The 23148-nt window shown below is 43.1% G+C and overlaps 1 protein-coding gene across 3 annotated transcripts in view; it reads right to left on the bottom strand.

Moving 5' to 3' along the window:
- Window positions 1-23148, bottom strand: part of LOC121925291 (disks large homolog 2) — a 167914-nt gene that overhangs the window by 23908 nt on the left and 120858 nt on the right. For 2 of the 3 annotated variants that reach the window (XM_042457258.1, XM_042457260.1), the window contains exon 5: window positions 5575-5620. In XM_042457258.1, coding sequence (XP_042313192.1) covers window positions 5575-5620 — 46 coding nt within the window. Of the gene's footprint in view, window positions 1-5574; window positions 5621-7606; window positions 7707-23148 lie in introns of all 3 variants that reach the window. The other variant, XM_042457257.1, reaches the window with a different exon arrangement.

Below are 23148 nucleotides of genomic sequence, written 5' to 3'. Positions count from 1 at the left end.
AGGAGCTATACACTTTGTGCCAAATGCATTACCCCCACCCCCACCTCATCCTCATGAAAAATACACAGAGCAGGTCTCCATGAGGATTTTATTTTTGAAGGTGGAAATACTCCTTCTGTACATTTGAGATCCACAGTCTACACATGTTCCTTGGATAAGTTCCTCTTTTTTTGAGGGGGACTACAACTCTCAGAACCCATAAGAACAAAGGACTCGTAGAACTGGAAGAAACATAGAAAATAATCCAGTCTAACACGAATTCACAGCTGAAGCATCCTCAACTGGTGACTATCCAACTTCGCCTTAAAATTCTCCAGTGAAGGAGAGTCTACCTTTTCTGTGAACTAGTCTGTTCTAGTGTTCAACAGTAGAAATATGGTGAAACTGCTCCCAACATCCCTATAGGCTATGGGGGCATTTTCAACATTAATTTTTTTGGGGGGGAAGGGAATTAAAAAATTCCAGGGGCCCATGGCTCAGCTATGTGGGTGTCTGTATATGTGCAAGCAGTGTATGTTTTTACATAAAACAATCATTTATGGCATATGCCAATTTGTACTAGGAAATCCAGTGCCTGAATTCCATATGATGAGATTTGGATTCTGGCTAATCATCTTTCCTTGAATATTTAGTTGTGAGTAAGGTTTGCAAAGGGAAAACTGGAGAGTCTCCTGGATTTTTAACAGCTGTATAGAAGAGGAAATGTTAGCAGATGTTGCTGGCTACTTGGTTGTGGGACATGCAATGCCTGCTGAGATTCTCCAGTTTTCTACTTGGCAACCATTGTTGTGACTATTATCTAGTTCCGGACTGGATGACTGTCAGAGGTGGAGGGATACCTACACCCCTCTAAAACGAAATTCAATGATTTGTTCAAAATGCCCCCCCCCCCAAACACTATCTTGGCAGCCATTTCTCACATCATTTTAGCTCCTTCTGGGAATTTAACAGTACAGAGTAATGCATTTATAGGCATTAAAATGGTTTTAATTTTTCTGCTTCAGGGAGCTCTGGGGCCTGGATGATTTGCTCAGGCCACACTTTCCCCACCTTTGGACTAAAACCACATGTTTAATCTTGTTTTAACGGGGAGGGCACTATGTACATATGGATATATTTTAGCTTGTTGTACACCGCTTTGATTGCCTGGCAAAAAGAGGGATAGAAAAAATAATTTATTATTTATTTACAGGATGATGATGATGATATTAGGAATAAATCCAGCACTGGGCAACTGAACCTCTCAACTTGTTCCACAAGAGATAACACACCTGCTTTAAAGGGAAAGGAACCTTTAGGACAGGTTAAAAGATAGGAGAGGTTAATTGATGCTTAGTAAGAAAGGAAACCCAAAGAACTGCATCAGGTTGTGTGCACAAACATCCAGTTCTCCAATAAGAAAGCGCATTCACAGCAATAAGCAATCCAGTGGCAACACTGGCAAATTCCTGTTTCATTTGCCCCGAATTCACTTGTGTCTGTTGCAAAAAGAATCAGCAAACTCTAAAGGAAAGCAAATGGCCATTCTGCATGTTAAGTGAAGTCACTGCAAGGTAAGAGTGATGCAAGGAGACTCACAGCACACCAGCATACTGAATGATTTCAACACCAATGAAAAAGAAATCTATTTCATCTGGAATAATTCTCCTCTTCTGAACACTCATTAATCTAAGGCTGCTTCATCTAGGTTGCCTTATCTTGAAACTATCGTGCCCTTTATTAGTGATATAAGATGGCGAGTGCCAATCCTTTTGTACCCATCATAGTGGTACCCAGAAAACAGTGAAAATCCAACTGGCCCACAGGGACCTCCATGCCTGTGGAAGCACATAACAAAACATTTAGGGGGTGGGGAATCAAAATAGTCCACTATGAACTGAGGTTGTTCATTTGTTTGTTGGGACCTTATGTCTGTTGTGCCCTCATTTAGGGATTTGTATGAAAAACATCCAAGATAGAATTAAATTCACAGCTCACTAACATCAAAGTGGATCTAAAAGTGGACATGGCATCATGGCTTCTTCCATCAAACACTTAAAAAAAACCTACCTATTTTTTCCCAAAAAGAGGAAGGAAGGCAAGTTAAAGCTACTGAAACTTCAGAAGTCTTAAACAATGACTTAGAGGAATGGCTTCCAAACTTTTTAAATTCAAGGAACCTTTTCCATAGGGACTTATCTGCTAGAAGAGCATCTAGAGCCATAAACACTTGTGAAGGACTCTGGGACATTATATCAATTCATATAACTGGTTCATAATAATTATCGGCCTGTTTCGCTGCTTCCATTTTTGGGTAAGGTGATCGAGAGGGCGGTTGCGATCCAACTTCAGGCGGTCTTGGACGAAACGGATTATCTGGACCCATTTCAAACTGGCTTCCGGGCGGGTTACGGGGTTGAGACGGCCATGGTCGCCCTGGTCGATGATCTCCGTCTGAGCATCGACAGGGGAAGCGTGTCCCTGTTGGTGCTCTTGGACATCTCAGCGGCTTTCGATACCATAGACCATGGTATCCTTCTGGGACGCCTGGCAGAGGTGGGAATCGGGGGCACTGCGCTCCAGTGGTTCCGGTCCTACCTCTCTGGGAGGTCCCAGATGGTGCAGCTGGGAGATGTGTGCTCCGACGAGCGGACCCTTAAAACTGGGGTCCCTCAAGGAGCCATTCTGTCTCCCATGCTATTTAACATTTACATGAAACCGCTGGGAGAGATCATCCGGAGACATGGGGCGCGGGGTTATCAGTACGCTGATGACACCCAAATCATTTTCTCTATGTCTCCGACTGATGCAGTGACTGGGGATGGCGTCTCTCCTCTCGTGGCCTGTCTAGAGTCAGTAATGGGCTGGATGAGGGAAAACCGACTCAAATTGAATCCAGAGAAAACGGAGGTACTTGTGATAGGTTCTCCTGGTCCAGGAATGGCGGTGGTTCCACCTGTCCTGAACGGGGTCACGCTCCCTGTAAAGGACTCCGTGCGCAGTCTGGGGGTGCTTCTTGACTCGTCGCTTCATCTGACTGCTCAGGTGAATGCGACGGTCAAGAGCACCTGTTATCAGCTTCGGCTGATCTGCCAGCTGCGCCCATACCTGGCCCAGAGGGACCTAGAAACTGTTGTACATGCTCTGGTAACTTCGAGACTGGATTTCTGCAATGTACTCTACATGGGGCAACCCTTATACCAAACTCGGAAGCTGCAAATGGTGCAGAATATGGCAGCCCGGCTGGTCACTGGTGTTCCCAGGACCAGCCATATAACCCCGGTGCTGAAAGATCTCCATTGGCTGCCCATTCGCTTCCGAGCTCAATATAAGGCGTTGGTAATTACCTATAAAGCCCTAAATGGCTTGGGCCCAGGATACCTAAAGGACCGCCTCTCCCCGTACATTCCGCCTCGCACCCTCAGAACGTCTGGGCAGCAGCTACTGAAGATGCCTGGGGCTAGGTTAGCCTCCACGACACGGAGGGCATTTTCCACGGCTGCCCCAGCCCTTTGGAACGCACTGCCCACCGAGCTCCGCTCGTCTTCCACCCTGGCCCAATTCAGGAAGGATCTAAAAACCTTCCTGTTCCAACAGGCATTCCCCGAATAAAAATCCTGTGGGCCTCCCTCCTCTTCCGTGGCCAAGAGGTTAGACTATGGGGCTTTTTTCGCTTGTTTGTTATGGCTTTTTATTGCTATGTATTTTAATTTGTTGTATCTGGTGTGCTGTGCTTTTAACTTGTTGTAAGCCGCCCTGATCGTGGGAAGGGCGGGATATAAATAAAAATTTTATTATTAACATGTTTAGGGCCATCATTGCCATCTCATAACCAGCTAGGAATATACTTTACCCAACATGACCACCCATGTCTGTGCATTGCCAGGCAAGTGAGGAAATGATGGCAAAACCATTGGTGGCCATTCTGCTATCTCAACTATGGAAAATTGGTGGCTGCCACTAAGATTGGTACCATGACTATGCTCCCAAATCTGGTGTCAACTGTAGCAGTACTCTAGGGTAGTGGCTCTCAGACTTCATCCTCTGAGTGTTTTGGATTACACCTCCTAGAAGTCTCAGCCAGCTCGGTCAAATGTCAGAGATTCTGGGAAATGCAGTCCCTCTAAGTGCCTATCCAAGAATGGAGGTCTCCTCTATGTTCGACCAGTAAGGCAAATCCACTGGGACATAGAAGAGGATCTTCTCAGCTGTGGCACTCCAATTGTGGAATGCCTTTCCTTTGGAGGCCCGACTGGTGACAACACTCATTACATTTAGGTGCCACTTGAAAACTTGGCTGTTCCTCAATGCCTTTGGGCCTTATCAATTTATCCCAAATACAAAAATCCTTTAAATCCATTTTAACTCTTTATTATATTTAATATGCTTTTAGCTTATTTATATTATTTTTATTGTATTATACTGTTTTAACTTGTAATTGCAGTGTTATTTGGAAGCCGGCCTGAGATCTTTCTGATATAGGGTGGGGTATAACTATGGTAATAAATAAACTGAAAATAAATAAATAAGTCCAAATCCCCTGGAGAGCCAAAGTCAGAGAACTTTTGGTCCAGAGCAGGGGTTCCCAACATTTTTGACTTGCGGAGCCCTTATTTCTATGGTGGAGCCCCTGAGAGGCCTACCTTATGTCTTACAAGGTAATGGTGTTTAGGGGCATATATAAGAATATATTCTTATTCTTTAATTTCATTCAATTTTTATTTCTTTCATTTTCCTGGACTGGCCGCAGTGCACCTGGGAAGTGCATGTGGAGCCCTAAGGGTTCCTTGGAGCACAGATTGGGAACCCCTATTCTAAAGTGTAGACTATTTGTCTAGGAAGGAATGGAAGAAATAAGATCCATTTACAACACTGCTAGGACTTATGGTACATGGATCTCATATACTCCAACTGTCCTATACCTGCTCCAGGTAGTATGGCACAGAGAAGAAGAGCCTGAGATCTTTAATTTTCCCTACCAGGACTGAGAACATTTGCCTTTGATCATAAATGGTTAGGGGCCATCCCAAAGCAGGCCATTCCCTTCAACAGCATCCAGCGGTTCTGACTCCTAATATCTCTAACCTTCTGAGGCAACTTGTCTATCATTAGCAACTTTCTGAACTGAGGACCAGTTGGTAAGCTTCTCAATAACGCTTGGCTTCCCCTGAATACAGTTTAAAAACCACTGGTGTGTTGAAAAACAAATAAACAAACAAAGCAAAACTGTCAGAAAAGGATCAATAATGCATTTCTAGGAAACAAAACTGTTATTCATAGTGAGAGATGTATCCGTTCCATATGCTGTATGCTCTTAATATTGTCATGCAGGGAAAAAAAAAAGAGAGAGAAAAAGAAATAAATAAAAATAAACTATTTTGGTTTCCTGAGTGCATTCAAAACTGGGGGGGAAAAAAAAAATCAAAGTCTAATCTTATGCATGCTAAGGGGTGATAGATCCTGGGATTGGAAAGTGATGGGAGGAGAAGGAACCAAAGCCAAAACAAACAAATAAATAAATAAATAAATAAATAAATAAATTCAAGAAGAAGAACAAAACAAACGGGGTTACAGTGACCATTCCTGGGAACTTACTCAGAGTCTTTGTTCCATAACCGTCGTCACCTAATCCGGGGATGTCCTGTACGGGAGTCCCCAGAGAGAAAGCAATGAAAGAAAGAAAAGAACAGCCGCAGAAGAGGAAGGAAGAAGTCAGTGGAGTTGAAATGGATACTACCATGACTGACCATGTAGATCGTACAGTCTGGATTCCTGCTTTCTTTCCAAACAACTTTAGGCCCCCCACAACTCTGATTCATAGACTACATGGAAGCCATAAGAAAGTTGATCTATTTTGGTTAAACTGAGAAAGCACACGGGATTTTAAGAAAGCCATAGAAAATTGGCTGGAAATTAAGCCATGCTGATTGGTAAACCAGGATGGCAGTTTGTGTTAGAGATGAACAAGATTCCTTACCTTCTTGCAGTTGAGATCATGTGAAATTACTTCAAGAGTAAACCTTGGAAAGATTGCCTTTGGGAATACAAGTCTCAGGATCCCCTAGCCAGTATGGCTGGTTGGCAGGGGGGATTCTGAGAGTCATAGAAGACTCAAACATCACTGAAATGTCCTGAAAAGGTGGCGGAAGTGCGCATGTCTGAATGTCAGGTGTGTTTCCTCTATTGTCATTCAATTGTTGCTCCCTCCTTTGTGTCCCTGAATAGTTCCTGGAGACTGGATTTCCTATGAATGCAAAGTTTGCATTCGTAGGAAATCTGCTCCCCTTGTGACAATACAAGGGCGCTAGAGGAAGCCACATTTCCTTGATGATTAAAGAAGCATGCCTGGCATTCAGACACATGCTTCCACCATCTTTTCAGGACATTTCAGTGACATTTGAGCCACATTTATGCCAGGTATGAAAATCTTCATAGCCCCACAAAGGTAGGAGAGTCTATAACTCAAGCAACTCATTGAATTAAATCCAATTGTTAGTCCCAACTACCGTAGGCCCTCTGAAACAATAGGACTTTCCTAAGTCCGATTTTTAAACAAGTCTCACTTATTGAGTCTATTCTGTTTGAACTAACCACTATATTTAGCCTGTTGAATTGATTGGAAAAAACACTCAACAATAAACCTTTCTCTTAAGGGAAAGGATTTAGTGGTTTGACCTGAATCTATAATTTGCTAAAGATATTATTAAATATGAAACAGCAACCCTGTGCTGTTTTACATATGTGCTCATACAACTCAGTGGTCTGAAGGATTAAAATCTGTTAAAATCCCACAAGGACCCTGAAAAGTTTATTTTTATTTTTTAATTTCCCCCATAATCTCTTTTCCATCAAATTTCCCCCAGACTCCCTTATAGGCATGGGGGCAATTAGTAATGTTTTCCCCTCCTGGACCAATTTGGGTCCAAGAGAGACCCTTCTTTTTGGGCAGGTGACTTGGAAACTGATGTCTGGGTAACTCCCTGTTGAGGGGAAAAAAACACTTTTGCTGGGCCTAAAACAGCTGGAAGAGGAAACAATATGAAGCCAAAAATATTTTTTGGGTAGTGCTAGCCCTCCATGGTCCCCTCTGGCCAATGCAGCTCCTGAACCCTGATATGGTCACTAGTATGGTGCTGTGGTAAAGGGATTGCCCCCTACATCTCAGGTAGTAGCCCATCCCTGGTCTTGAGCCACTTGGACCAAATGAAATTTGGCAGCATTGAAGGCACTAGTAACTCTTCAGTGTTGTTGTTGTGACAGATTAACATCTCAGCCACTCTGGATATATGTTAATAATTATAGCTTTCTCCTTAACCAAAATGCAGGATGGATCTTTTTGAGCAAAGGCAAACAGTGCTGGAATATACATATCTATATTTAAAAATCTGGGAGAGAGGGACTTTTAAAAAAGAACAACAATGGTTTATTTCCCAGTCTAAACAATGAGGAAAAGGAATCCAAACTGCTATCATACATTGGTCACAGTAGTAATGCCTCACCTGTCCTGACTCTGACTCTGACTTTAGTTGCCTACATGTGTGTACGTGTCTGTTTGTGAGAGGGCTACCAGTGTCATGCGCATCACCCATGTGCTGAACTGTGACATTATCTTGGAGAATTTACTTACGTTCTGGGTCACTCGTGTCCTGCTCACTCAGCTCCTTGTTCTTGTAGAATGGGAACTTTCGTGAAAAGATGAAGCTCTTTTTACGCTTGTCATTGAATGACTGTGAAGGAGAAAAGGCATGGGGCAAAAACAAGGACGTCTAATTGTTGTCACACTCATGCTGACAAAACAACTAGTTTGTAAAAGTGGAAAAGAACTGTAGTGACTCTGTCCAATTTCCTAAATAAATAAATAAATAAAGTGGGCAGTAAAAAGAAACATTTTTGAAGATTTGGGCTGGAATCCTATTGGTTAATCCAAATTAGAATAGACCAATTCAGTCAATGGCTGAATGATGAGTCAATGCATAGGTAAACCTGGTGGATCTAATGGCTCTACTTTAATTGGGTCTAACAACAGGATATACTATAGGTCCTGGTGTTTCTTTAACATGCATTTGATTAACTGTTTGAAGCTGACGTCTTTCCCACACTTATCAGGGAGTTAAACCCAAGTAAGCACCTCTGATTTGATGCATAGATTTTCAGTCTTACTCATGCATTTGAAGAATGCATGTGATCAAAGAGAGGAGGAAATCCAAGGGATTTGAATACAAATGGTTTTGTTCACTAGCTCTCATCCTTGCCTATCTTGTGCTGTTTCAGAAGTGTGGGTTTTTAAAATGCTTTTGAGTGAACACGTACAGGATCTCCTCTGTAGTCAGAAACCCTATACGTATTACTAGGGTCATTGATGTAGGGGGAGATTTTAAATCTGTCAAATGAAACGCAGTGGCAGTTGGTGATTCCTATTTCAGTGGAAGCAGTGAATCCACTCCAGATTGTAAATTCAAGCTGCAGAACCTTATCCCCAAAATAGGTCACCTCCTTGGATAGTTTCTTGAAGCCTATTCAAACCCCAAAGTGGATTAATCACTCCATTGACGTAGAAGCTACCAGTCACCACAGAAGAAATGCACAAAGAACCCTACCTCTAATCTTCTCATTTAGTGTAAGAAGGCTGGGAGAAGTACCCCAGTTGATGGTGCTGGGGCAGGTATGATTTACCAAACACACGATAAAGGTTGCAGGTAACTATTTATTTATTTAAAAAACCTGCAGGTAGCAAGCACCGTTTAAAACTGGGCTAGGAATCTTTATAGGTGACATTGGACTCTGACTCCCACCATCCCCAGTTGATGGCCATGCTGTTAGGAGTTGGAGGACTGCTCATTCCCTAGGCTTGATTTAAAAATAAAACAAGACTGATCTATTGGTAGCCTCCAAATAGAGCAGACCCATGGAATGAATGGAATTTATATAAGTCTTCACCATGGTTAACATCCCTTTCAGTAACTGATTCAGTGCGTAATCAGTAGGATTCAGACCATTCTGTGGCAATTTACTTTTCTTGCTTAAACTCAGGATAGTAGGCCTTGCTACTTCATGCTCCTTGGACTTTTCCAGGAAATTTAGAATCCAAATATATTTAAGGACTGATTGAGAATGTGGTGCCCATAGCTGTTTCCAAATGTACAGGATTTCATTGCTTGTGTCACAAAAGTTTCATGCCACTTTTACATTGCAAGCAGATTTAAAATTTAGTAACAACAACAAAAGAAAAACCACAAAGGTAGAAAAATTATATACATGGAAAACTATGATGTCTCATTAGGGCTGCAAATATTTGTGTTTGAAAGAATGAGGCCCTCATGCAAAGGTAAGACACAAATCATGCAGGCACAAAATAAAGGCAGAGGTTGCAGGCGAGTAGATGAGAACTAGCATGCAAATAACATTGTTGAATGGCATATAGAATCTAATGAAAATTAAGATGTGCTCTTCTCTCTCTCACTTTCTCCTTGATGGTCTCTTTTTTGCTCAAATTAAGGATGAAGTTACTTAAAAAACACGTATTCACCATAATTTCATTGCAAACATGTTTTGCGCATATATATATATATATATATATATATATATATATAAATGGAACAAGTCTAAAACTGTCTGGTTTTATGTTTTTTTCCCTTTCAAACATTCATAAGGTAACCAGATGTTTCTACAGGCAAGCCATAAGCTACTGAGAAATCATATTATAGTAATCATGTTATTATGCACTGCAATGGTCGTTCTGTTATCTCCTGATACCTCCTCATCAATCAGCAATCAAAGCAAAAAACAAGGCATATTTCAAATCAAACCATCTTTTGTCTACAAAGTATTTTTTAAAATCTCAGAACAGTAGATCAAATGTTGAGTTATCTTGGCCTTTGTGATCAAAGGTTCCACATGCAGATCCAAAGTTGAATTCTTCTGCAGAGGTCCATGACATGTGGCCCTGAAATGGCTGCACCTAAATTACATTTGGAAACCCCGAGATTCCAGGGTCCCAATACAGTGCTCTGGAATCCCTCAGATTATCATTCCCTATTCCTCATGACACTATTGTATGTGCTTTCCCATATTTTTTCCATTCTAAGAGGTTGTAAAGTCTCTCTGAAGGTTTAGTTACTTGAAGCAAGAGCTTCAACCTAAATTATGTTGGTAGTTTTGGTTCTACACTTTCCCACTCCTTTGGTTTAACTCATTGCTGGAATGTGACCTGACAACCTGTGTGAAATTGAATCTGGCCTTTGAACTAAAAGATGTTTTCTGCCCTTGACTTAAAATTTTGAGCCACAGAAATGTTTACAAGCAGCCCCCCCCCCAATATTCTAATAACGACTACTAAACTTAACCTACTGCAGTCAGCCTTCTGTAATACACTCTCTAGGTGAATCTACTGGAAAAGCTGCATCTGGTGCAAAAAAGGATGATCCACATCAAGATGAACACTGAGCATTGAGGGAACATCATACCAGTGCATCACTGTCTGTCCAGGGTTATGGGAGAGTGTTTCTTGTGGCATTGTTGGTGGTGAAATTTGGATCTTTAAATAATTTATGGATGCTTGCATCAGTTGCGAAAGCCAGGAATAGTGTGAAAGCAAGCATGGTGTAATGGTTTGAGCACTGGACTAGGACTCCAGGAGACCAGGGTTTAGATCCTCACTCAGCCCTGGAAGCTCACTACGTGATCTAGGACAAGTCCCATTCTCTTGACCTCAGAGGAAGGCAAACCTCTCTGAACCAATCTTGCCAAGAAAACTCTGTGATAGGTTTACCTTAGGAATCATGTAGATGAGTTCCAACTAGAGCAGATTCAATCCATCAATTGTTGAACACATTCAGTCAATTGTTGGCAATGTATAGATAAATCCAATAGACTCAAGGGCTCTACTGTAGTTGGGACAAACAACATGATTCGGCCCCATGTGAAACGGTTACACTTGTGAATCCCTACTTGCACAACCATAAACTGAATATATTTGTTGCACTATGGCCAAGTAGAAAGCCAGTGTGGCGTAGTGGTTTGAGTGTTGGACTATGATTCTGGAGACCAGGATATGAATCCCAGCTGAACCATGTAAACCCACTGGGTGACCTGGGCAAATCGCACTGTTAGCCTTAGAGGGTGGCGATGGCAAACCCCCTCAAAAAACCTGCTAAGAAAACCCCATGATAGGTTCACATTAGTGTTGCTGTAAGTCAGAAATGACTTGAAGGCAGACATCAACCACCACCACTTCTGGCCAAAGAAGTACTGTACAACCATGTGTGTAAAGGAACGCACACTGGTACACGACACCCAAAGGATTCTGGCCGTAATGCCTGGAAACATACATGTAAATATTCTTCCTGGAGAATGTGGTCTTTTTGTTTTTTGCACTAAGAGGTTCAGATTTCTCATGGAGGGGTTCTCATAGTGAGGTTCAGATTCTTTAACAGAGTGATTGATAGGACATAATCTAGGAATGTCTGAGAAGCACAGGGCAAACTGATATACTTTTCACTGCTATGGAAACCCCCTTTCACTATGTCACATTTTAATTAACACTTTTCTAGCCCCATCACCTAGCCCCAAAATGTAATGAAAGGGACTGCCTGTCTGTGTGCAGTCTGGCAGGTGAATCACCTGTGGGATTGGTGAAAGTGTTTGGGCAGTTATCCTTGCCCACTCTGACAGCCTATAATAAAAATAAAATAAGCACCGTTCCTTCTCCACCAGCGTATTATCACTTCCTCTGACCATGGTTGCTCAGGGCTGAGTCATCCAACCAATCCCTACTGTGCTGCATTATCCTTCCAAAGTTTAGTGTCAGTTATTGAACTTTTAAATATTTCCTCTCCTTCCCCTCAACTACTAATCTGCTTTCCCTTTGGGTTCTATTAATAATAATAATAATAATAATAATAATAATAATAATAATAATAAGTTTTATTTATATTGTTAAATTAACATTTTTTTCATAAACCTTTCTTTCATTTTGGACCTGAGGGTTTTGGATAGTGTTGTTTGACTAAACCCAAGGGAGACATTCTTTTGTCATCTAACCTGGATTGCTTGAGCCATTGTCACCTGCCTTTAAACAGCCTTTCCTCTTTTGATGGATAATCTTCAGGGACAATATTTCGTGGGCCACTTGACAGTCACCAGAATGGTTAAAACCAGGGGTGGCCAAAAAGCAGGCCAGCTACTCCTTCTTTCCTTTGGGCCATCATCTCTTGTGTTTGTCATTCTCCTTTTGACACTCCCTTCTCTGTCTCTGTTGGTCTGAAGTAATCACAAGGAAACATATCCACAGGCAGCTGTGTTGGCCATTTATCAAAATACAATAACATCCATAATCCACAAAACAGTGATACGTTTATCGGGCTAACAAAATACACAAAATGTAAGCTTTTGAAGTTCTACTTGCTTCTTCATCAGCAAAGCTGTTAAAAACCATAAGGAGGGGGAAAATATGATGATGGTAGTTACAGGCCTATAGTTTTGTTGTTGTTCTCAGTTAAGGCTATTACTGTTTACTATCCTCCCAGTACCCACATGGCCAGAAGAAAGAGTGGCCTGCCTGCCTGGCTATCTCTCCTCTGCGATACCATCTTATCTAAAAACAACAACTTCTTGAAAAAATGCAGGGCTGTGATTAACATCATCATATTTTCTTTCTCCTGTATGATTTTTTTGTCTGATGAAGAAGCCAGTAGAGCTTTGAAAGCTTGCAACATGTATTTCGTGCATTTTGGAGGGTCCAATCAAGGTATCACTTTTTTGTGGATTTTGGATGCTATCACAAGGAAGTTAGCCCTTGTTCTCTCTGAATCAATGCAGCTTATCTTGGTGAAGAGCCAGGATGGCATAGTAGTTTGAGTATTGAACGAGGAGTCCGAGAGACCAGGGGTTAAATCCCTGTTCAGCCATGGAACCCCACCAGGTGATTTTGCATGCCACACTCTCTCAGCATTAAAAGAAGGCAGTGGTGCCCCTTATCTGCATATATCATGCCAAGAAAACGCAGAGATAGGATCTCTACAAGTTGAAATTGACTGGAAGGCAAATAACAACAACAGTATTTTATGGAAATCACAGCCATTTTGCCCACCCTGCCTTCATCTAACTGAGTGTGTAGGATGTAAGCTTTGAAAATGAAGTGGACACATTTCCAGTTGGTCTACCTTAAAGAGAAAACACTGGAATGAGGTGTTGCTCAATTGGCACAGTACTTCTTCACAGAATGGAGAATTCACACATGGGCATTGGTGCTCCATGTTAATGCAATTTTGGCTAGTAACACCTACAGATTTTAGACTGGGATGGGTAAACTGTGCCCCCTAAGCTCTGATCCAGAAAATCGATCCACTGGTATGATGGGAGAAATACTCTTTAGCATTTGGCTGCTGCCAGACTGCAGAAGGAATGCAGTTTGACACTTCTTTATCTGTCATGGCCCCATCCTATGGAACCCTAGGATATGTAGTTTGTTGTGGCACCAGAGCTCTCTGATAGAGAAGGCTAAATATCTCACTAAACTACAAATCCCAGAATTCCACCGCTTTGAGCCATGGCAGTTAAAGCAGTGCCAAACTGCACTCATTCTGCAGTGTAGATGTAGCCTAAGCTCCTTGGAGATGAATATCAATGTTCATTAAGAAACATTTTCAAATGATAAGCTGAATATAAATAGGGAGACAACTTCGGATGTTATCAGGCAAGGGAAATTGGAAGTATAATCTAATGGCAATCTGAACGCAACCATGGGGTTTAACATTATTGCGTGATAGACTACCACATGCAATTTCAGGCAATGGGAAGTCAGTCTGAATGCAATCATGGGGTTTCACGTTATTGCGTGAGAGGTGATCACATGCAATTTTGGGCAATGGCAAGCTATTTTCGGGCAATGGGAAGTCAGTTCGAACGCAATTTGAATTCACGTAAATTCGTTGAATTTAGTGAATTCACGTGAATGCATTCTGGCTCCACTTTCTTTTCAATCAAAATTAAGAGAAATTCCTCTCGTGTGATAAACTCCTTCTTCTCCATCTCCAGTTCCTCCTCCTCCAAGACCACTCAAGAGAGACCTTGGGCTGACTTGTTTGTACATAGAGCTCCGAATAAGCTACAGAATATAAAAGATCCTCATTCTTTGCTCATGCATTGTTTTCCCCTTCTTTCAGCTTCTCCAGTAAGAAAAGAATGTGTTTCCCTTTGTTTCTTGTCACTTCCAATTTTCCTTATTCACAACACTGTCTTCTTTGGCTCTAATGGATGACAAGAAGACACCAGCATGCAGAAGACTGAATATTGATCCTGGGGCTGAGGAGCAGATTCTCTGAACAAGCCTGCATTTGAAAGTCACTTTGACTTGACAAGTTTGATGGAACTATTCTACCCTTCCCCCAGCCCCAAAGCCCTCATTGAAAACAACAACAACCCAGCAGCCAGGTTTTGCTGACTGCTCCGTCAAGCAACCCACTCTACAAATGAAGAGATAAATAGAGCTATGCACCAAGTGTGCCTTGCTCCTTGCATACACCTTGTATGAGTCATGATTTCTCCATTATCTACTACTCAGTGAAAATTAATTTATGAATCTGTCTTTGTTTGACAAAAAAATTATTCATCTATTCCTCCTGCCTTATCAAACTTGCATTGTCAAAACTGGTATCTCTCAAACACTGGTCTTTCCCTTTCCTAGGTTCACATCACTTTTTGAGTACTTTGATGGATTCTGGAAGGGTTTCTGCATCCTCCTGCTATTATAAATTTCTATTTCAGTGTCCCATCTCCAATGGATGTGTCCACCTTCTCCCCATTTTTCCAACTGCACATTTCCCCCCAGCTGCACATTTTTTATTCAACTCCATAAAAAAAGAACCCCAACCTGAGTCATGCTTCCATGTGTGTGTGTGTGTTTCTAGATCTTCCTTTCTAAGGGTGGAAGGGGAAGTACAACTTTTCAAGAGGGAGGCGTGACCCACTAAAAGTTCCCTGTGAAAAGTCTGTGGAAAGGCCTGCAGCTAGTACTCCTCTGAAATCAGAGTTTTGACACTGGAGAGCCCCAAAGGTATGCATTCTATTAATGCCCAGGAGAGGTTTTGCATATGCAGTGGCCTAAAATACAGAGCTTGGAAAAGTTATGTGTTGGGCTACAAAAGTCAGAATTCCCAAGCTAGTATGGTTAGTGGAATTCTAATATGGCTAGTGGAGCTTTAGTCCAAAAATAAACATTTCAAGTTATGGTTACACCTCCCTTCCATTTCAGCTACCACTAGCATAGTTTTATGTCTCCTCCACTGCAATCAGTTGAATTTTATTGAATTTTTCAATTTTCCCGAATTGGGAAAGCTGGAATATGAATCCAGAAGAGGAGGGAAAAAACATGGATTATCTCCCTCAGTTTTGTCTTCTCTTGCCCCACAGGATTCTTCTGCCCATATGCTTAAGTTGCAGTAACAAATAAAGTACCTATATTGTTAGTCTATACAGAAGCTGTTTTCTGAAATTACCAACTATCACTGATAACCATCTTCAGTGAAAAGAAAGTTTGATTCGAGTAAATGTCAGTATCTGGGAGAGAAGAAAGGTGGATTCTTATAACACAGGCTACATGACTAAGAGAGAGGGGGAGAACTGTGTGGGAAGGAGTGAAGTCAAGTCTAAGGGCATTAGTCTACGGGTAAGGAACCAACAGCACAAATGATGCAAAAGATACAAAAGTATACACCAGGGAGCTATCTGTGTGTACTTTTATTGCCCTTTGGAGACAGATCAGCTCAGGCCAGCCATGACTCACCACAGTTTCTTCAACAGGGGAGCAGATACTATCATATGGAAAATGATCATTGAATCATAGAATGACAGAGTTGGAAGAGACCACAAGGGCCATCCAGTTCAAAGCCATTCTGTCATGCAGAAATACACAATCAAAGCATTCCTGACAGATGGCCATCCAGCCTCTGTGTAAAAACCTCCGAAGGAGTCTTCACCACACTCCAAAATGGCCTATTCCTCTCTGAAGCAGCTTTTACTGTTGGGACAGTCTTCCTAAGGTTTAGGTGGAATCTCTTTACCCATAGCTTGAATCCATTTATCCATGTCCTAGTCTCTGGAGCAGCAGAATACAAGCTTGCGCCTTCTTTACCATGACATCTTTTCAAATATTCAAACATGACTATCATGTCACCTCTTAACCTTCTTTTCCCCTGTCTAAACATATCCAGTTCCCTAAGCTGCTCCTCACTGGGCATGGTTTCAAGATCTTTCACAATTTTGGTTGCCCTCCTCTGGACATGCTTCAGCTTGTCAATATCCCTCTTGAACTCTGGTGTTCAGAACTGGACACAGTATTCAAGGTGCGGTCTGTGGTGCTATTACTTCCCTTGATCTAGAAACTATACTCCTGTTGATGCAGACTAGAATCACATTGGCATGTGTCCAAGGAAGAGAGCTTCTTGTGCTCATGGAGGTTCTTGGTACAAGCAAGCAGTAGCTGGTAGTGCCTTCCATGAAAGTACACCTTGGACAGCTCCTTAAAAGCTCTAGACTTCACTGGCCCAATGACCTTCACTAGTCATCATTGAGTGTTTAGAAAATCAAGCTTCTTTCTTGTAGGGAAAGTCACAACTGGAACAAAAGCTCTCCTCTTCAGATGCATGACTTTCCACATGAGAAAAGCAATAATAGAGGGATGAGGGGATAGGTGTACCTCTTGCCTTATATTTAATAAAGCATGGTAATGCCTGACCAGGATTAGGTAAGCATGGATACACATTTCTCCTCTTCCAACGTCTGTCTGTCTGTCTGTCTGTCTGTCTGTCTGTCATCATAGCCTTATAAAGTATTTTTAAAAAACATGTTCAGTGTGTTCAGAGGCCTCATTCCCACTTACAGATAAATCAATCTCCAATCCGAATCGATGCTTTGATTCAAAATTGGATTGTAGTTCCCACTACATTTGCCCCGATCACATTTTTTGGTATGGGATCGAATCAAAATAACCCACTTATGGTTCCCATTCAGAAATAATTTGGTTCTATTTCAACCGGTTCCTGAGGCAAATAAACCACTTGTGGTTTGCATTGAGAAATGAATCGGTTTAAATAGAATTGGTTCCTGCACAGGACATCTTTTTCTGCTTTACTGCATGTCATAATAAACTGATTCTGATCTGCATCTGGTTCATGTTTGTGCTGATGCGATTCATTTAAGACCGAATTGTGAAATCAAATCTGATTCAGTTCTGATTCCCACTTGTGCTAATTCGATTCAGTTGAAAAGAAGTGGAAAAAATCAGCATCAAAAAGACGTAGGTCAAATGGGTCTAGAGCATGTCCCCCATTTGGAATCATTTCACCGACTGGGATTAAATGGGATCCATTGTCATTTAAACCGGTTCAAACTGAATCACGACCCTGTTTAAAAGATAGTGGGAATGAGGTCTAAGACTACAATAAATGTCTGTTTTTAAAATGATATTTATCTTTAGTACTTCAGTGTTTTTTTTTAAAGTTAAATATTGTTTTCTTTTTAGTTGTGGGTAGACACTCTGCTGTGATAATCTTGGGAGCAATTCACTTTATGGCTCTCTGGGGGAAAGTCAAAGACTTTGTTTCCAGCCAACAGCTTGTTTTCAAACTGTCACAATGTGTTGCTGTGATAACAGGTCACATAAAAGTCATTTCTGTAGATTTTTTTTAAAAAATAATATTTTCAAGTTGTATGCCAAACTATAATTTAGAACAAGAACGGTTTCTGGAGTCCTTCCCCCATCCTATTCTTCTTGTCCAGATAAAATACATGACCCAGAAAAATATGAGTTAGCTTGGCAGATACTTGCCTTAAGATTCTGAGAAAGTTTAGGCTGCTGCCACACTGAAGAATTAATGACGTTTGATAATGCTTTAACTGTCATGGCACTATCCTATGGAACTCTGGGATTTGTAGTGTGTTATGGCACCAGATATAGGGATGGGTACTTAGAATTCTCAGCCAGAAAGCTCTAATGCATCACCAAACTAGAAAGCCCTGGGGCCCCAGGATGCCGCCATGGCAGTTAAAGTGGAATCATAGCACTATAGTGGTGTAGTGTGAAAAGGCCCTTTGGTGTTTATGCAAAACACATTATCTATCCCTGACCAATGCCCTCCCATTGAAACTCTGGCCCTTATCAGATGAGTGTGGAACTGGGGGTCTTCTGCACTGGGCATTCGAGTTTCGCTCATATAACGCAATGTACTGTCCTAACTCTGGAAGTCCTTCCTTTCCCGCATTGGCAAGGATCAAATTGGCCAACTCCGCATTCGCGCGAAGTGCATTCAGTGCAGAATGTTTGTGTCACACCGGTGGCTCAACATGAGGATTGCGCCATTCGTATCGGCCGCCTCGCAAACATGCTCAGTGGTTGCCCTGCATGGGTTTGCGAACCTAAATAAACGCTTCCGGGTGAAAGGGAGTCCCGTCATGACACCCGGTAACACTGAAAGACCAGCTCATGCACATTAACAATCGCGATACAACGTGCCCGTTACTGTTTCCTCTCTACATTCCTGCTTGTTTTTTAACGTAACCATGACCTTCCCTTGCAACAAATTAGCAATGCCCGGTTCGTGCTGTGTGTGGTGTGTGTGTGTGTGTATTTGTGTATGTATTCGTGGGGGGGGGGGAGTGAGCATGTTTCCACGAGCTGTCAAAGAGCTGGATGGCCATCTAAGTCAATGGGGATTGCTTTGATTAAGAGTTCCTGCAATGGCAGAAGAGGTTGGACTGGAGGCCTTTGTCTTGGGGTCGCCGTTGATTCCAGGCGGCTTCCTCCTCGCCCTCCCCTTGGGATCCAGCCTGGGCTGCATCCCAGGACAGGGAACAGCGCGGGGCCACTAGAATCGCGGCGATCCGCCCCGTTCCCGCGCCTCCTCCTCCTCCTCCCCGGCTTGAGAGGCAGCCTAGGCTGGCTCCCAAGCCGGGAGGAGGAGGAGGAGGCTGCTGAACGCGATTCCAGCGGCCCCCACGCCTCTCCCTGCCGTGGGATGCAGCCAGGGATGCCTCTCAAGCGAGGAGGAGGAGAGGGCTGCTGGAACGGCGGCGATCGCCGATCTAGGCGCCGCCGCCTGTTTGTTCCCTGCCTGGGATGCAGCTAGGGATGCCTCTCAGCCGGAGGAGGAGGAGGAGGCCGCTGGAACCCCCCCCCCGCTCTCCCTGGAACCGGCAAGAGAAAGACCCACCGGAAGTAAAAAGGATCTGGGGTCTTGCGACGGAGTTCAGGACTGGGGATTCATACCAGACCCATTCGCACTGAGATCAAACAGAGAAAAAATCCGGATATCGCCAATCCCCTTCAGCGCACTGGCCACAACGCTCCAAAAAGAGGAGCCAGTACTCAGTTCGGCAGCTCGCGCATTCACATGAGTGCGGATTGGCCATTCGAATGCTGGTATAGTGGTACTTTGCGAATAAAACGCGAATTCGACCACCCAGTGCGCAAAACCCCCAGTTCCACACTCATCTGATAAGGGCCTCTCTTTGAAGGTGTATATCCTGCAGAATGATGCAGTTTGACACTGCTTTAACTGTCATGGCTCAATGCTATGGAATTCTGGATTTGCAACTTTGTGAGATTTTAGCCTTCTTCTCAAAGAGCCCGGGGTGCCCCAACAACTGCATTGTGGCTGCAGCCCAGGTGCTTTCCTTCATCTAGCCACCATGAAATATCTATGAAAACATTAGTCCTGGCAACAGCATTCCCTTTTGCTTGTAAAGAGAAGGACACATTGCAACGCTCTACCATGACTGTGCAGCAATTTCTAACACTTGCTCAAACAATAGGAGGGGTTGCTGTGCCACCTGAACAACAGCACACAAAACCCAGATTAGAGTCAGGGAGATGGAAGATGCTAACACATTTCAAAGTGAGTGCCAGCGCCTCCATCACCTTTGCAAGACCACCCACGCAGACTGTGGGTGAGCATATTCACACCACATAATTTGATTTCAACCTCTGCACTGCTCAGAAATGCTCCTATTTGCAATCCCACACACTCTAATATTTACACTGCCATTCTTCTTCAGCAGCTAGCAAACCTATTTTTTAAAAACTGACTAAATTTAGAATGTGAGAAATCTTCCCTAACATAATGCACATGACAATACTCAGAGAATACTGTTGCAGCGTACCCTCATTGTAGTTTGTTAAGCTTTGCAAGGGCTGGCATAGGTCAAGACAGTTTCAAGGACTGGAAGTGAGCATACAGGAGGCTTGCTTGGATGTGATAATAAAGCATAAGGGGAATGTATTGTGCAAGATCGTTGCCTTAGAGCATAGAGATAACAAGTTAATATATAATGCCAATGACCCATAACTTGTTAATTTTATAAGCAATGGAGAGGTACAGACATTACTTTTAGCTAGTTGAATGAACCCCCCCCCTCCCCATTCATCTAGCTCTTGTGTGTAATAAGGCATAGGAGTTTATCAAAAGGGAGGAATTTTCTAAATTCGAATGAAAAGGAAGTGGGGGCCAAAACGCATTCACTACCCTCTCTCTCTCTCTCGCTGGCTTTGGCTTCGCGAACGAAGATTCAGGAAGGATGCATCCCCGCGCTTTGTACAAGCGCGTTGGTGACTAAAAAGGCCAATCCGGGACAAACAGGTCCGGTTGCAGAAAGTACAGCAGAAAGTCTCCTTGGGTGTGTTTTCCGGGTTGTGGTTCTTTCTGCGTTGTCGTTTCTCTTCGAGACTCGTTCCCATGAGCTTTTGAAAAAGGCTACAGCATCGTGGATAGTGTGTCTCCGTGCTTCCCGATGTGAGGCCAGGGGAAGCCATTGTTGGTGAACAATTGGCCAAGCCTGAGATGTTGTTTCAGGGAGTCCTTGTATCCTCTTTGGGTTGCCCCTCTTACCTGACCATGGCGAGTTCACCCGTAGAATACTATTTTGGGAGCGATGTCCTTGATCTAGAAACGTGTCCTGCCAGTGCAGCTGCGCCTCAATAGCATGGCCTCAATGGGCTGTGACCCGGCTTGCTCAAGGACAGCAAAATTTGTCACTAGTCCAGTCCATGTATATTTAGAAGTGTCGTAAACAGGCGGATGGAAAGCGTTCAAGGGTCGTAGGTGTGGCGATGGTGACCCATGTTTCAGACCCATAGAGGAGAAGACAGTCCAATGCTCTATACACACTAATTTGTGTGTTCGCCTCAAGTGTTTGTTACTCTCCAGACTCTTTGTGAAGCCTTCCGAATGCACTATATGCCTTTGCAGTCTGTGACGATCTCTTTATCAATCTTGGCGTCTGAGAATGATTGCTTCCCCAGTAGGGGTGAACTGCTGGATGGACTTAAGCACAGAGGTGCCTACAGTGATGTGGGGATGGTAGTGTTCTTTCTTCCTGAGTGCCGGCTGGTAAGAGAACTTCCATTTTCTTCAGACTGACTTCCAGCCCAAAGAGCTCTGCAGCTGTTGCAAAGCAGGAGTCAGGTGCTGCAGAGCTGCTTCCGTATGGGCAAGGGGGGCGAGCATCGTCAGCAAAGCAGCTCACAGACTAGATGGTTTAAAGTCTTAGTGGGGGCCCTCAGGCAGCTAAGTTAAACAGGCTACATCAGTACGGTAGCGTATGATAAGCCGTCTTCTCTTCTTTGAGATCTGCCGTAGCCCTTTGAGAATCATGCTGAAGAAGATTGTAAATAGAGTCGTAGCGAGAACACAACCTTGTTTCACACCATTAGTTATTAGAAAGGGCTCCGAGAGAGCATTGCCTATCTGACTTGACCTGCTGCGGGCCTTCATGTAGCAGGAGGATCATTTTGAGGAATTTGGGGGGGGGGGGCATCCTGGTCGTCCAGGATCTGCCACAGACCTTTCTACACAGTGTCGAGCTTTGGTGAGGTCGACAAATGTTACGTAGAGTCCTTTGTTCTGCTCTCTCTACATTTCCTCTTGCAGGTTGTCTGAGGGCAAATACCATGTTCTGTAGTGCTCCTATTAGCTTAAAGTTGCTAGTTTCACAGCAATTACGTGAAATACGCATTGCATTCGAACTGGCTCCCATTGCCCCAAAAATAGCATGCCATTGCCCGATTTGCGTTGTGGGCAGTCTATCATGCAATAACATGAAACCACATGATTGCATTCGGACTGACTTCCCATTGCCCGAATTGTGTGTAGTAGTGGTTTATCATGCAATAACGTTAAACCCATGATTGCGTTCAGATTGCCATCAGATTATTACTCTAATTCTCCTTGTCTGATAAACTCCATAGTTTTTGATATGTACTTCAAGTTGACTCCTTCTTACAGTTTTCTTGACGACATGTTTCACGAGAGGGTTGCCACTGCCTCCCACTAGTTGCTGAAAGAACATGATTTCCTTAAGGTTGTCCAAAGAGATTTCCATGTCTAATGAGCTCTGGTTTCCTAACATCTTGAAGAAAGGGTGATCATGCACTGTAGAAAAGTGGAGTTTTACAACCACTTTAACTACCTGGTTTCCATCCCACAAATTGTGAAGTTTTATGAGTCTCCAGCATCCTTTGGCAGAGAAGGCAAAAGAGACCTGGTAAAACTACAAATCCAGGATCCATAATGGAGCTACCAGGTTAGAGGGTGTTCACACTGCATTATTTCTACAGTGCAGATGCACCCTGACACTCAAAACTCCTACACCATACCAGCGGTCTCCTGTAATATGGAGTCCTAGTCCTAACTGCTCATTATTGCTTCCCTGTTGTCGGAGGTGGCCAATTTATGATTTTGTGTGTTTGTGTGTGTGTTCTATTTTCTTTCTAAACTTCCCATTTAGAAGACGTGGGTGACTGTTTCTGATTCTGCATTCCATGCAACTTCATTCACAAAGTGAGCTCTAGAATTAGAAGAAGTGTGGTTGGGAACCATCTGCATTTTCACATGGCTGGAATAAATCACTGAATAAATCACTTGGATTCAGATGCTGGAAGCAGTGGCAGACAGGGTTGTCTGTGCTGCTCAGGGATGAGGTGGTGGTTGAGGAGGCTTCAGCCACAGTTGAAAAAAAACGACCACATCCCCTCCAGCTAACTTGCTAGGTAAGTAACAGTGGCAGTGCAATTGTGTTACAAGGCAAGGCATCACTAAGGGGGTGTAAACTGCACAAGTGACACTCAAGGGTGGGGTGACACCACTGCTCTCAAACATCTGCTTTTGGGCAATAAATTGG

This window comes from Sceloporus undulatus, chromosome 3 (assembly GCF_019175285.1).
Source record: "Sceloporus undulatus isolate JIND9_A2432 ecotype Alabama chromosome 3, SceUnd_v1.1, whole genome shotgun sequence".
Lineage (NCBI taxonomy): Eukaryota > Metazoa > Chordata > Lepidosauria > Squamata > Phrynosomatidae > Sceloporus > Sceloporus undulatus.
The sequence above is the reverse complement of the archived record's forward strand: the minus strand, read 5'-3'. Positions and strand labels throughout refer to the sequence as shown.